General features: G+C 40.5%; 3 protein-coding genes across 4 annotated transcripts in view; 1 reads left to right on the forward strand and 2 right to left on the reverse strand.

Annotated features, from left to right (window-relative positions):
- The window catches only part of LOC134824973 (uncharacterized), a 30,307-nt gene extending 20,253 nt beyond the window's left edge, over nucleotides 1–10,054 (reverse strand). The window contains exons 1-2 of the mRNA XM_063837014.1: nucleotides 9,941–10,054; nucleotides 2,377–2,445 (exon numbers count right to left, since the gene is read on the reverse strand). Coding sequence (XP_063693084.1) covers nucleotides 2,377–2,445; nucleotides 9,941–10,024 — 153 coding nt within the window. The 5' untranslated portion in view covers nucleotides 10,025–10,054. The remainder of the gene's footprint in view (nucleotides 1–2,376; nucleotides 2,446–9,940) is intronic.
- Nucleotides 10,055–10,297: 243 nt separating this feature from the next.
- LOC134824696 (signal peptide peptidase-like 2B) lies at nucleotides 10,298–12,373 on the reverse strand. Its single transcript, XM_063836667.1, is given in 2 exon segments — nucleotides 10,298–11,609; nucleotides 11,612–12,373. Coding segments are annotated over 2 exon segments (1,050 nt in total). The 5' UTR covers nucleotides 12,282–12,373; the 3' UTR covers nucleotides 10,298–11,229.
- An 893-nt stretch (nucleotides 12,374–13,266) lies between these two features.
- LOC134824697 (matrix metalloproteinase-15-like) overlaps nucleotides 13,267–16,226 on the forward strand; it is a 75,931-nt gene continuing 72,971 nt past the window's right edge. For both annotated transcript variants that reach the window (XM_063836668.1, XM_063836669.1), the window contains exon 1: nucleotides 13,267–13,293. The gene's annotated coding sequence lies outside the window, so the exon portion shown is untranslated. The remainder of the gene's footprint in view (nucleotides 13,294–16,226) is intronic.

Genomic DNA, 16,226 nt, shown 5'->3' on the forward strand with positions numbered 1-16,226 from the left:
TTTTAATTCATGTTCCATAATAGTGACAAAAGACTGAATAGGTATTTGTTGAAAACAGAAAAAGATATAACAGAATAACACATTTATTTTTTCTTAGAGTATGTTAAGTTTGTTAATATTCCTTTCGATTTATCTACAATTCATCAGTTCATCGCTCACTGCAACTGGTAAATATTGCTTCCCTTATTCCTCGTCACCTCGTGATCAAATATCAATTTATGTGCTTGTTAATAGAGTTGTTAAGAGAGATGAAGCATAACTCTTGTTGAACTTATTTATCCTATCATTGATCTTAAAATAAGTTTCCCTGAAGTCAGTGTTGGCTTAGCCATGATTCATTGACATGTATTTAATAACTGCAACAATAATGGTCATGTTTCAGTGGCTCCTAGAGACAGACTGGCTGGTGAGATAGTCCCAGTCAGTGCTGATCACTCTGGCACCTACGACATTGATGACGGGACGTCTCACGTTGCTGCTCATGCGATAGACCTGGATTTCGGAACCTATTCGTACACTGAGCCTGGTTCTGACAATGCACCCTGGTTAACGGTTAAACTAGCCCAGGTGTACTGTGTGAAACAGGTTGTATGGTTGAACTGGAATGCTGCACCTTTTGTCACCTGGACTTGCTCTGCCACTGATTGTACTTCCTGTGAAAATAGCCAGGGGAGGTGTCCCTCCTACACTCTCACAGTTTACACCGAGGGAGATTCTTCTGATAATCTCCCTTCCGTGTCTGACTGCAAGTATGGCAACAGGGTGAAGTTGCACCGCTATCAAAATTATGCGTTTTACGTGTACGAGATAGCCATAATAGGAACACTTGAAGGTAAAGGAAGTTGCTCAATATGATATCACTTCAACTTTAAAGCTTTAAAGTGCAGTGTCTATGAAATTTTTTCATTATGTTCACTCAATAGGGATATTCATTGACTAACACATAGCAATCGCTGTAGAACAGTAGGCTGTCACTCTACCAAAAGTTGCATAACCATAGTGATTAAAATGAGTATCGTGATCAATCATCGATTTATGTTTTTGTTCTCAAGAGTTGTTAACATAATATGAGGAAGATAAAGTCTATCATTGATCTTAGAATAATTTTCCTTGAAGTCAGTGTTGGCTTAGTCATGATTCATTGACCTGCATTTAATAACTGCAACAATAATGGTCATGTTTCAGTGGCTCCTAGAGAAAGACTGGCTGGTGAGATAGTCCCACTTAGTGCTGATCACTCTGGCACCTACGAAGATGACGAGACGTCTTACGGTGCTGCTAATTCTATAGACCTGGATTCCGAAACCTATTCGGTCACTCGACCTGGTTCTGACAATGCATCATGGTTAAAGGTTACACTAGACCAGGTGTCTTGTTTGAAACAGGTTGTATTGTTCATGTATGAAGGTGCTCAAGATAATGTCATCTGGACTTGCTCTGATACTGATTGTAATTCCTGTGAAAGTTCCCTGGATTGGGAGTGTCCCTCCTACACTCTCACAGTTTACACCGAGGAAGATTCTTCTGATAATCTCCCTTCCGTGTCTGACTGCAAGTATGGCAACAGGGTGAAGTTAGACGGCTCTAGTAATAAGTTTACCGTGTACGAGATAGCCATAATAGAAACACTTGAAGGTAAAGGAAGTTGCTCCATACAATATCACTTCAACTTTAAAGTGTCCCTGACATTCTTAAGTTTCGTTCAGTAGTCAGTCAATAGGGATAATCATTGACTTAAACTTAGTGACTTAGCAATCGATGTAGAACAACAGTCTGTCACTCTACCAAAAAATGCATTATATCCATACCGATCAAAATGAGTCTAACAGTACTAGCATTATCACGAATCCGTCTAAATTTGTAATCTTATAATTGCTATTATTCATCCATCATTTCAGTTGCACCTCCAAAATGTGAGAATCTAGCTCCAACATGGAAGAACGTGGTGACGAAACCAGTTCTACCAGTAGAAGACGAAGTGGAGGTAACGCTGACCTGCGCTGATGGTCGGTCTAACAAGGGAGGGAAGAAAGCAACTTGTCAGAGCGGCGACCTTGTCCCAACAAAGGGAGCTCCTTATTGCTTTGGTAAGAATTGTGAAAATAAATGTAAAAACTGTTTCTTCCTCACAACTAGGGTATGGTTGGAACAGTTTCTTATGTTTATCTGTAATTGTTTTAAATACTCATGACAATTTTTATTATTGTGATAGTTTCCTACAATTACAAAACCACGTGATCTGATAATTCTAAAAAGAAGAAGCTGCCACTAGAATTTATACAGAACTGTTCAAATTGGAAAGTAATGATCAATTCCATTTCATCATCAAAATAAAGTGAATAAGTTAAGAAAAGTAAGTTTAAAACGGTAACTTACCACATCAACAAAAGAGACTAGAACGTTAGATCCGTCTGACAGCTCCAGTTTCATACTCTTACCGTCGTTCTGAAACAAGATTATCAATTATAAACACTTGCTTAAATTTAACATGATTTAGCAGCTTTTACGGTTTTGAACAGGCAGGCTTAGTGTATTTAAACGAAATTGGCACCACATGTCGGCCTGGCAGTAAGCCTGAATTAGTTAAATAGTTTCGATTCTCGATGATGAAAATGTGGGGTTTTAATCTGTTATAAAGCCTTTGTCAAAAAGTATGTTAGAGTTAGTTCTGTATATTTAGTATTTACCACATTTTTTCCTGGACTCGGTTGGATATTATCAGGTTTATTAATAAATCATCAACATAAATCCAACACATTCCTTTCAAACAAATATGCAAACAATAACTCATTAGTTGTACATATCTAAATGATCAACTTATTAGTTATTATAGGAAATACAGCCGCTTTAATGTAAACATACACTGTTACACTACTTGTTGTCTATTTGATATATAATTGCGGGAATTGGTTAATCACTCTTTTAATACTCGAATATGTATCGTACTAAGAGAGTGATTAACCAATCCCCATGACACCTTGAGAATTGTATGATGACCGCTGCACTGTCTCACATCCTCACTGGATAAGCTGGATTGACGAGTTCCCCTCCCACTATAAAACGAACGGAAACCACTACTGCTCTAGTTTATCTTTTCCTTCCTCCAGTCCAGGGGCTCTCGGCTATTCGTTACCGTGACGACATGGTATGGTAGGTTCTTCGTGGTACAGTAAAACCCCAATTTACCACGGAGTTTGGGAGAAAGGAAACACCCGCGGTAAATCGGGGTTTGCGGTAAATAGGGGCGCGGTGAATCGGGGTTTTACTGTATTACTTTATAACTAGGTTATTGTTACTAGGTTACTGTTATCTATCATTAGGCAGTGATTGTACACGTATGATGGATTGTTCCCAGATTCTTACTAGAATTATGACGTTGATTTCCACATTTTTATTAGTACCGCTGTACTCTCTATAATCCTAATTTCCTCAGGTCAACTGTCATCAGATCTACCGGCTCGTCCACTCCGCATACACTGAGAGGAGCTTTATCTAAGGTAATAATTTGTCATGAAATTAATGACGTTCTCGGCTTAAGTTAGAATCCAATCGTTTGAGAATTTATTGCACGAATTGTAATAGTCTTCATGTAATTCCCTAGTATTTCATTAATAATCTATTTCATCTCCCAGGCTTGTAGACTTCATTTTCTCACCTAACTCGATCTGTTCCCAACCTAAACCTCGAGGTCAAATTTTCTTCTATAACTTTGGAAGTTAATCCCTATTCTAGTCAAGCAACGGTCAGGTATAGTTTGTTTTATTGAACGATATGATTAGATTGTCATTCTAATTCAATTTAAATTCTTTAAATCATCATTCTAATTCATGTGTCCTGGCTATAAGTTTCGTAGTATCAATAAGTTATTAATATGTTTAGTATTTACACAGTCTTTCCTCAGTTACAGTTACAGAGAGTCTCGCTAAATGAACATCAGGCCTGCCGACCCCCACCACTTCTCACCAGATGAACATCAGGCCTGCCGACCCCCACCACTTCTCACCAGATGAACATCAGGCCTGCCGACCCCCACCACTTCTCACCAGATGAACATCAGGCCTGCCGACCCCCACCACTTCTCACCAGATGAACATCAGGCCTGCCGACCCCCACCACTTCTCACCAGATGAACACCAGGCCTGCTGACCCCCACCACTTCTCACCAAATGAACACCAGGCCTGCCGACCCCCACCACTTCTCACCAAATGAACACCAGGCCTGCCGACCCCCACCACTTCTCACCAGATGAACACCAGGTCTGCCGACCCCCACCACTTCTCACCAGATGAACACCAGGCCTGCCGACCCCCACCACTTCTCACCAGATGAACATCAGGCCTGCCGACCCCCACCACTTCTCACCAGATGAACACCAGGCCTGCCGACCCCCACCACTTCTCACCAGATGAACATCAGGCCTGCCGACCCCCACCACTTCTCACCAGATGAACACCAGGCCTGCCGACCCCCACCACTTCTCACCAGATGAACACCAGGCCTGCTGACCCCCACCACTTCTCACCAGATGAACATCAGGCCTGCCGACCCCCACCACTTCTCACCAAATGAACACCAGGCCTGCCGACCCCCACCACTTCTCACCAAATGAACACCAGGCCTGCCGACCCCCACCACTTCTCACCAGATGAACACCAGGTCTGCCGACACCCACCACTTCTCACCAGATGAACACCAGGCCTGCCGACCCCCACCACTTCTCACCAGATGAACATCAGGCCTGCCGACCCCCACCACTTCTCACCAGATGAACACCAGGCCTGCCGACCCCCACCACTTCTCACCAGATGAACATCAGGCCTGCCGACCCCCACCACTTCTCACCAGATGAACACCAGGCCTGCCGACCCCCACCACTTCTCACCAGATGAACACCAGGCCTGCTGACCCCCACCACTTCTCATCAGATGAACATCAGGCCTGCCGACCCCCACCACTTCTCACCAGATGAACACCAGGCCTGCCGACCCCCACCACTTCTCACCAGATGAACACCAGGCCTGCCGACCCCACCACTTCTCACCACTTCTCACCAGATGGACTAATCAACTTCACTTGGTAATTGACTGACTAACTGAAGATTTTAGGATCGCACCCGAAGACTCCGGGACGGAGTTGAACTTTAGATTTACAACCAATTGTGAGCAGGGACAAAAGGATTTCGCGGCGATTTTGGCCAAAAATCGCGAATTACATTTCGCGGTATATTAAACTATACATAAAATTTGTCGCAAATAATGGGGAAATCGCGATTCCGTACATGCCGCGATTTCCTTTTGTCCCTGATTGTGAGACTACCTTAGTAGTGATTGTCGATGGTTTACGTGAAAACTTGTGATTAAAGTGTTTCTTTCTTTATTGAAATTTTTACATATTTCAATTTAAACTGTTTTAATTGGTCTTCCAGATACAAATTCAAAGAACAGATCAAGTATATCTTCGTTACTGAATTTCATTTCCCTAAAATGTGCCTTGTATAGAGTATTCTTGGGCTCGATAGCTTTCCGAGATAAATTCCATAACATCGTACACGTATAAATTCAATTTATTAGTGTAATCTTAACTTAAAATCAATCATTAGTTTCATCTAATTCAAACTAATAAGGTAATGAAATGAAATGAAATGAAATGAAATGAGGTATTTATATCCCGCTCATATGATTAACCAACAACACAAGGAAGGTGGTTAACCATGTCAGAGCGGCTGACTGTGAGTGATGTGAGCAAATGTGTAAAAATGAACAAGAGTATAGCGTAATATTAATATAAGACCAAGACAAAATTAAAACATCTTTTATTTTAAACCACACTAAACTAAAAAGAAGCAGAGACCATACAATACATGTAGGTATAGTAATCAATAAATATAGCAATCATGACTCATAAGTCTACATCGTCTACTCTTTACGAGGCCTCTTGGGTAGGTACTCGTCAGAGGAGTCAGGGCTGGAGGGTGGGGGTGTAGAAGAAATGGAAGGAGCAGGGGTAGAAGGAGGTTCAGTGATGGACTGGGACTTGGCGTACTTCTCGTACTTAGCTTCCCGAGCAAGCTTCTTCTCGACCACAGCCTTAGTTTTGAAGTCCCGAGTTGAAGAAATCTGCGCATCCCAGTGATGGAGTAGAAACTGTCTGTCATCTTTATGGACTCTAGAGGTGAAGATGAGGGATTTATTTGAGATGTCAAAAAGCTTAGGGAGGGATTCGACGAACTCTGCTCTCTTCTTCTGGAAGGCGGCACCAGATCTTTGGGAAATCGGGGTTTTAGCAAGGGATTTATATTTCTGGTGGAGAGGCTGGATCATCCTTTTCATTATGTTGCTGGGTGTCTTGAGGACGTCTCCAAAACCAGCATACTCCCAGACGGACACCAGATCGTTCTTCACGGTAACTCTTGCTAACTCTCCCGAAGAAGGACCTCTATTGTGCTCAATAAGAAAGAAGAGTCTCTGTAGAACAACTTGGTTTGTGGGTAGCTTGGAGTCAGGGATTCTTTCGAGAAGCTTTCCTATCAATGGAATCTCTCTTCTAGGCATTCTTCGCTTTCCTTTGGAGGTTGACATTGTTGGTTGACTGATAATTACTCATGGTTTTTAGTTCTTTTAAACTTTATTGCCGGTGTCAGCACTCATCAGGGTTTGTTATGTGACTCGTGGACGATACAAGGAGATAAAGTGCCAAATCTTGTTCAACATTCATGGACCATGGTGTCAACGTTATCTTCTGGCTCAACTCTCTGGCTCACATTTCTGGATAAAGTTTGTGCACGCTTTATTGTGATTGAGAGAATTTTGAGAGAAACAACATCAAGATGATGGACGATGGTTTTCAGAAACTATTTGTTATCAATTTATATAAACAATGTGGGCGTGGCACATAGGAAGGACGTGGTCACAGAAATTTTAAACCATGTTTAAACGAAATGCTTGGGTCACATTTATATTCGAGTAGAAAGTCTCAAAGCTCTAAATCAATCCTCTAATTCCAAAATTGCACTTAGTCGGCGTCACGTACGGCACTTGGTACCTGATCCCCCCAGACCCTATAAAGCAACTAATAAGATATGATCTCTAATTATTTTAACAACTTTTGGTAAAATGAACCACCCTATTTAGTACTTCCCAATCTAAATAATCAACTTATCAGTTTTATTTAAATAGCTATTAAAGAGAGCCGCGCTAACATACCCACAAACTATGCCTTACGCTTTGGCTTGTTGTTACCGAGGGTGTGATTATTGTGGGCGGAGTAATTATAAACCGTTTTCCAGCTCATCTCATTACTATCTCACCACTATACCAACCAATCTAATTACTATGTTGTTGGCATGTGCTGCAAACACACATACTCGCAGCTAATTGTTCAGTACATCTGTGTGTGTGTGTGTGTGTGTGTGTGTGTGTGTGTGTGTGTGTGTGTGTGTGTGTGTGTGTGTGTGTGTGTGTGTGTGTGGGTGGGTGTGGGTGTGTGTGTGTGTGTGTGTGTGTGTGTGTGTGTGTGTGTGTGTGTGTGTGTGTGTGTGTGTGTGTGTGTGTGTGTGTGTGTGTGTGTGTGTGTGTGTGTGTGTGTGTGTGTGTGTGTGTGTGTGTGTGTGTGTGTGTGTGTGTGTGTGTGTGTGTGTTTTGTTTATAATGGGAGGCACTATATTGAGATAAATGAGATAACTTGAAGCAGAATTGCGCGGTACTACTGATTAGCTTAACTTATAATATTATACATTACTACTAATAAGCTCCTGGAAAGTTTAGACTTACATTTATGTGATACTTCTTGATATTAGTTAGATTAAGAAGTTAAGAATTCATTTGTACACGTCACGTCACGTCACAGTGGCGTACGCATGGTGTATAGGGTGTGGTCGTTTATTAAAGACTTAATAACATCTGGGTTAGATGGAGTTTAACTTTATAACGAGTATAATTCTTACCGCTTATTGTATTTAAGGACACGTTCATTGAAGTTTGAGGATATTGGTAAATTTCTAAAATAGCGTTTTCGACGATAGTGGCTTAATTTTAGCATCTATTAATCTAGCGTGTTCATAAGTTCTGAACATTAGCCACATGACCCATACTCCCATATGCACTGCTCAGAAATAAAATGTATTGCTTTTAGGCACTATAATGTAAAAAATTTCACATTTTTGTGACATTGTTTACCATAGCTGCCCAATTATCATTCCTTGGTCTGATATATAGTAGATTAGGTCAATAGGAAGGCACATAGGAAGGACGTGGTCACAGAAATTTTAAACCATGTTTAAACGAAATGCTTGGGTCACATTTATATTCGAGTAGAAAGTCTCAAAGCTCTAAATCAATCCTCTAATTCCAAAATTGCACTTAGTCGGCATCACGTACGGCACTTGGTACCTGATCCCCCCAGACCCTATAAAGCAACTAATAAGATATGATCTCTAATTATTTTAACAACTTTTGGTAAAATGAACCACCCTATTTAGTACTTCCCAATCTAAATAATCAACTTATCAGTTTTATTTAAATAGCTATTAAAGAGAGCCGCGCTAACATACCCACAAACTATGCCTTACGCTTTGGCTTGTTGTTACCGAGGGTGTGATTATTGTGGGCGGAGTAATTATAAACCGTTTTCCAGCTCATCTCATTACTATCTCACCACTATACCAACCAATCTAATTACTATGTTGTTGGCATGTGCTGCAAACACACAGTTCGCAGCTAATTGTTCAGTACATCTGTGTGTGTGTGTGTGTGTGTGTGTGTGTGTGTGTGTGTGTGTGTGTGTGTGTGTGTGTGTGTGTGTGTGTGTGTGTGTGTGTGTGTGTGTGTGTGTGTGTGTGTGTGTGTGTGTGTGTGTGTGTGTGTGTGTGTGTGTGTGTGTGTGTTTTGTTTATAATGGGAGGCACTATATTGAGATAAATGAGATAACTTGAAGCAGAATTGCGCGGTACTACTGATTAGCTTAACTTATAATATTATACATTACTACTAATAAGCTCCTGGAAAGTTTAGACTTACATTTATGTGATACTTCTTGATATTAGTTAGATTAAGAAGTAAAGAATTCATTAGTACACGTCACGTCACGTCACAGTGGCGTACGCATGGTGTATAGGGTGTGGTCGTTTATTATAGACTTAATAACATCTGGGTTAGATGGAGTTTAACTTTATAACGAGTATAATTCTTACCGCTTATTGTATTTAAAGTAAATAGGCTCTATAGTGTCGAGTCTGTATAACTCTTTATATCCTATATATTGCATGCTACATATTCCACTAAATGTAGATTATATTTAATGCACATTATGTACTATATACAATATGTACATTCTATATATCACCTCCATTATACCCTAAATACTCCATATTTTGCATACTGCAAATTCCTTACACATTCTGCATCACAAACAGAAGCAGTAAAACAGAAAGCTTAGTATTTAACCAATCTTAACAATATTAATATGCAAATATGCGGCAGTATCTAAGTAGCCCGACATGTGTTCCCGAACAGGGTTATGGTTAGGGTTATGGTTCTAGGGTTAAGGTTAGGGTTAAACTTAACCCTAACCCTAACCCTTACCATAACCTGAACACACCTGTTCGGGAACACCTGTTCGGAAGCACATGTCGGGCTTCTTGGATACTGCTAAATATGTAACAAGGAAAAGCTTAATTAATTCAATTATGCTCAAAATTGCAAAACATCATTGATTGTATTTATTGACAGCAGCATGAAGTAAATAGACATTTAAAGTAGTAAAGAGAAGTTTCAACAGCGTTTGCTTATTGAAAAGGAAATAAGTTGAGTTGGAACACGCCGGGTTAATCTCAGTAAAAGCAAGGGGTTCCTGAAATGACTCAGCCGATATAATATCAATGATATATCAATTATATAATATGTCATAACTTATAATATTAAGTTATATAACTTAAAAACTCACCGTTATAACTTTGCCGACAGCCACAATCTCTTGACCAATCTTATCTGACAACATTGAACCGTTTACGCGTGGTTTAGTCTCCATTGTAGGTTGTGGTCAGGGTACACTAAGTGCTAAGTATAGAATGTGTGGTCAGAGAATAGGAGATTGTGCGAAGCAATTTTATAATGTTAGTGATATTAAAATGTAAGTACCCTGGTAGTGATACCGCAATCATTGCAATACTTCTCAGTGATACCTTTTATCTTATCATTGAGTATTAATCTAATATAAGTACCTATTTTTAATTCTGACAAAGTTTACGCTTTTATTTGTAAAAGGTTTAATTACATTGAGCACAATGAAACGGCAGGAGCATTTATTATCGAAGCAATCCATTTCATGAAAATTTGATACAGGTAGAAACAAATACAAATTACGAGAATGATACAACACCATAGGAAATATTACTTAAATTTGAAAACGAACTTTTGGGATTTGTTTTGGGATTGCTTACTCTGCAGACAAATGCTGCCCATCAAAATAATATTTTTATTCTTAATCATGTATTTTTCACATTCATCGAGCCATGAAGGTCACTCACAAAATCATGAATTCCAGCACACAAAATCAAAATAACACAAAACATTTAGAATCGGCTACTGTACCACAGTAAGACATTTAAATGGTTCAATGACTATTTCGAGTATGCAAATCTGACGAAAGTACCCATGGCCACCTTTATCAGAAATATTTTAACTGTGGCAAGATATGTAAAATTTAGACTCTGATAATTCAAACATTAATGGATAGTTGATAGCTGTTTATTGATTAGTTAATGGATGTTTTCTTACAAATTTTAGCAGACTATATTGTACAATGCTCTATAATGAATCCGACTGGTGTAGGTACCTAAAACAAATTATCAGACTGAAATCACTTTTAAATATGAAAAGATAGATTTCAGAACTCATGGACAACTTCATAATTGTAAACAACATACAATAATACATGCAACAAAGTTATTAATCGTTTAAAAGTTTAAAACTAAATCATCAGTACAAAGATACAGAGATCTGCACTGTTGCAGTCCAATCTGGTAAAATGATATATATTTGGAATATTTTACATTTATAGTTCATTATAACACTACACCCTCCGGCTTCAATGATATCTTCTTTTTCACATGCTTTTCATATTTCCTCTACAAATAAATTAGTATTACAGTTTTTAGTTCCATAACATCAACGTTGTTGTAAGCTTAGGAGTATCTCATGCAGCATCATTCACAAAACCTAATATCCATTACATCAACTGTTCAAATTATCTTCTTCACCATCTTCTTCATCCGCAAATGGCCGAGGAGCAGCAACACCCGCCCGCCCAGTCCACATAGCCAACACTTCTCCTCTCTTAAACGCAGTTCCAAACACTCCGAGCAGACAGCAGGGGACAAGGTATAGCAGCGCTGGCTGCGCTATTCCCATTCCAATCAGTGCACCGTAGGTGATAATGAGACCAACTGCGTAGGAGGTACAGGAGATAATGTAGTACCACTTAATTTGACCAGGGTGAGCAAGTGTGTCAAAGTAAGCAGAGTAGCCGGTGAGAAGACCAGGAATTACGATGTCACCAAATCCGATCATTCCATATATGGGCATGCATACTTTGAAATCTGTGTTTTGAAGTATGGGATCTTTATCGAAAGAGGAATTTGTTCACCAGGGGTGTAGTCCATTGGTGCATCAAACACTTGCTTTTTGGAAGATGATCCAGTAGCAACTCTTTCCATGATGCTGACACCATCTTTCGTGAATAAAGGTGTTATGAAGACAAAGAATATGTCATAGATAAACAGCATGGCCATGATGATGGTAATGATCTTCAAGTTGGGAAGAGGAACACTCATGATTATGTTGAGGCACACACTGATTCCCATAAAAACTTGGAGTGGCCAGATGTTGTACTCATGCCTGAAGGCAAACCAAACCATGGTTATAGAGAAGCAGGCTAACCATAGAGCAACTTTGAAGGGAGCAAAATGCTTCTCTTTGTTTCGGCACGATACCTGCCACCTTGTGTGGAAACAATCAATCTCAGCTAAGACTGGAAAGAAGAGAGAATACATACCAGTTGACGCGATGACACAGAAGAGGCCCATGAATACAAACACAAAGTACTTGTATGCAAAGTAAAGGAGAAGCAGCATGCCAGCCATGATGCTCACTATGACTGCACCAAACAGAATATTGGTCCACAAGCTACCTTTACCTTCTTCTTCGTCGACCTCTGACTCACTTGTTTGAAGAGTCAATCTTATTGGAGGCTTGGGAGTTGTTGTCCAGAATTCCGAAAGCTTCATATTTTTGGGATAAAGACCCCAGTAGGAGCCAACCACTATGCAAAAGACACATATCACATAGATGGCAATGACATTCCCATCAAATTTTGTCACTGGGCTGTAGAATGATATGGACAAGTCCTGCGAGGAACCCAGTGTCTTGATGGTCTGATAGCTATTGGAATTGATTAAGACAATGGGTGCAGAGGAGAAGTTTGACTGATGAACATCCGTAACATTGAGGACACCATCAGTCCTAGCAATGACAATCAATTCTGCACCAGCATCAACAAGATTCTTGGCTCTATCGACAACTGAGCACTCACCTGTATCAATTATTACCACTGATGTATTAGTAAGATTGTCAGTTACCTCGTCACATCCATTTATCACCAAATGAATCCTGTGCAGGGGATATTTTGGTGCATCTTGCACATTGTTTGTATATACAGTTGTGAACCAATCTGGATTAAAAGTAACACAAAACTTGTTTACTTCAGCTTCCTCTCCATCAGCAGTTGCAGCAATAACTCCATGGTAGATTTGGAGATCTGACTTAGCATGAACCAAGGGAATTAAAAGAAGAAGAATCCATTTCATCCCTGAGGGAAAGAGTAAGATTATAATATGCTAGTTTGTTGTCTGAAAACAACGACAGAATGTAAAAATTATCTTATGTACTTCTCAATAACTGAGTCAACTTACTAACATAACATTCAAGGACAGAGGCAACATATAAGTGCAGTGGGTGAGGAATCGCACTATTGACCTAATACAGCACTTTTCTGCACCAACGGCCGATATTTGTTCTATCGGATTTGTGCACTTTGCGGTACTGCTGTGCAACAACAATGCGACTAATAAATAATGTTCCGATCCAGATATTACACTGTTGTGTACAAGAAGAAACTATCGACATGACCATAACTATGATTAGGATCAAACGTTTTTCATGACGTAACATCTAAAACATCAGTACTAAGAAAGTAGTACATTTTAATACTTTCAACACTACTATATAACAAATAATTTGAGGACTAGCAATGGTTATGTTAACAATGAACTAGAGACCTTGTTTGGACGATGGGGGGCTCAGGGAGGATGGATCACTGCTCCTAGAAAATGAGTTGAGTTGTCAGTTCGGTTCGTCATGTGTTCACATACCACTAGTCACTACACCTAATAAAAAAACCATTGCTAGTCCAAAAATATATATAGTAGTGTTGAAGTATTCCAAGATAGGCATTCTCTGAATACCTGTCTCAACTAATTTTTTGCCCTGAATTTATTTATTTTTACTCTGAAAATTCTGCTCAAACAATTTTACCTACACACTTAACAATTTCAAACCAAATCACCCCATCCAAACCCAGTTTGTCCTGTTGTTGTTAGTGTGTCTGACCTTTGAATGATTTACATATTTTTGAATACTTCAATCACTCTTTTGAAAGTTCTTGAAAAAATTCTATTCAATCATATTCCCACATAACCCACCTCATATCACTCACAATGAACCGGCTGATGCTCTTCTCCTTTCAGGTGCAGGGGTCTGTCCAAGCTGGCCCCCTGGACTCCGGACATATCTCTGATATCATATCATCATGGCTACTACCTCAAGTGCTAGTACCCAAAGGCGTTCCCCTAGACACACTCCTCCTCCTACCAACCCAGGATCCAGAGCTAGCATGTCACCATCCGGCAGAGGAGCTACCTCCCAAAAGAAGAAACCTCTAGCAGACAACAAAGCCCTGCGCAGGAACAGCCCTAGCGCAATGGCCCAGAAAGCTGTGCTGGGTAAACGCCCATCAAAGTCACCCCAAGAACAACCAGAGACATCTGTTCTTAAACCTCCAGGTAATCTGGTTATTGAAAAGATCAGCCCAAACCTGATATCAGCTTTAGAATCATCGAACCTCAGAGAGAGCCCCAGCAGTCCAATGAGCCCTCTGTACAAGTCCTTTCCTCCATTCTCCCATGCTGAAGAGTCTACTGAAGAACTTGAAATCCAGGATAAACCTACAGTAAAACAACGGGCTTCAAAGAGTGATTGTCCTTGCCGATCAACATCAGATGGTAAGGAATGGAAGTTCAAGTGTACCAGATGTTTTCAGCACTGGCATGCTTCCTGTTGCAATCTCAAGGGTGCTAACAATATTCAGCACGATACACCTCTTGAAGCTTCTCTGAATATTATTCTCTCAGAATGGCTATGTCCATGGTGTTTCGATACATCATTCCCCAGACCAGGCTCCAGCATGTCAGCCAAGATGGACAACAACCTAAAGAGCTCTGTAGACTACAGCCAGAACATACAGGCTATATCAGATGCTATTTCTAATGCTGTTGGTAACAGTATGCCTACTGTGGAGATTGTATCCCTGGAGACAAGACTGAAGAAGCTGAGCCAAGAGATTCATGAATTTCAGCAGTCCAGAAGTCCATCTGAAGCACCACCTGCTACAGAAATCCCCCTCCCTAAATGCACAGAACCTCCAGTGTGTGATTACCTGGTCGATGTGCTAAGTGCTGAGATCCTCAAAGAAGTCACAGAGTTTCTCCTGGAGAGCCAAGCTAGTAATAAGTTCATCCCGAAGAATGGAAGACAGGTTCTCAAGTTTGGGGAAGACTACTCTTATACTGGTGATTCAGACCCACCCCTATCCCCCACAATCCCAGCACCCCTTGCCTCAGCCATAGACGCAGTTACATCAAAGTGCAGACTGACCCATAAGCCCAACTCCATCCTAATAAACTACTACCCTCCCTCAGTTGATACCACCACTAGTAGCAAGCTCCCTTTTCACTCTGACGATGAGTCTGAGATTATTGCTAACTCAGAAATTGCTACTATCAGCATAGGCGACGTCAGGAAGGTGTGCTTTAAGTGCATCCATGAGACCGGAAACGAAGCCTCAACTGAGTATGTTCATAGTGTGAGTCCAGAATCTAACTCAGTATATGTGATGACACGATCGTCACAAGCCTGGTATCGTCACGGTATTGATGAAACAGGTCCTGCTGAAACTCAGTCTTCTGTGCAGACAGGAAGGTTCTCCATCATACTAAGAACTGTGAGCAAACAGTTTAGCCGGAGCTGCATCATCATGGGCGACTCTAACACCAAGCCCATCAAGTTCGGTGTCGGTACTGGAACCCTTGGACAGTCCTTCCCAGGTGAACGTGTTAAAGCCAACAAGGTCAGTGCAATAGACCCTAAGCTCTGCATTGGTTATAGCAACGTCATCTTAGTTTGTGGGACCAACGATCTACGAGTTGAAAATGTGCAGTCACCTGGTGATATACACCAGCTGGTAGACATTCTCCACCTGAAAATCCAGCAGATCCAGAAACTGTGCCCTAAGGCGAAGTTGTTTGTCACAGCAGTTTTACCGTCTAGACTCCCTAAGATGAATAAAAACATTATGGCATTCAACAGCTTGGTTGATGAAATGTTGTACTCTAGCTTTAACCAGACTGTATGGCACCTTGGTGTTGGCCACTTTTTAGACGGTAAAGGGTTGCTTGCTATGAAACTCACGAGAAATGGTGATGAAATCCATCTCGGAGAGCTTGGTATTGCTAAATTTGTGAGATGTCTGAAACAGTGGGTGTATGTGAGGGAGAGACAGGAGAGAGTAAGACAAAGGAAGGCCACCCGACCAGTGGGAGTTTATCCCACTTAGTTTATCATGATTATGAAACTTATTAAAGATGTGTGCGACCCCTGTAGTAAATACATTAATATTGGCCAGCCACTCTTAGAATGTGAAAATTGCAGCAAAGTTGTTCATACTAAGTGCTTCAGATCCGCGAAATTTACAAGCAAAAACGGTCTATGGATGTGTAGTGATTGCTGTAGTACAATAGAAGATAGGTATTGCCCATTTCCAAGCAGCCAAAGATATGATGATTCAGATAAATTCTATGATACAAACAACCAGGAAGATGTCACCATAGCTAAATTCT

This window comes from Bolinopsis microptera, chromosome 13 (assembly GCF_026151205.1).
Source record: "Bolinopsis microptera isolate Bmic1 chromosome 13, MBARI_Bmic_1.0, whole genome shotgun sequence".
Taxonomy (NCBI): Eukaryota; Metazoa; Ctenophora; class Tentaculata; order Lobata; family Bolinopsidae; genus Bolinopsis; species Bolinopsis microptera.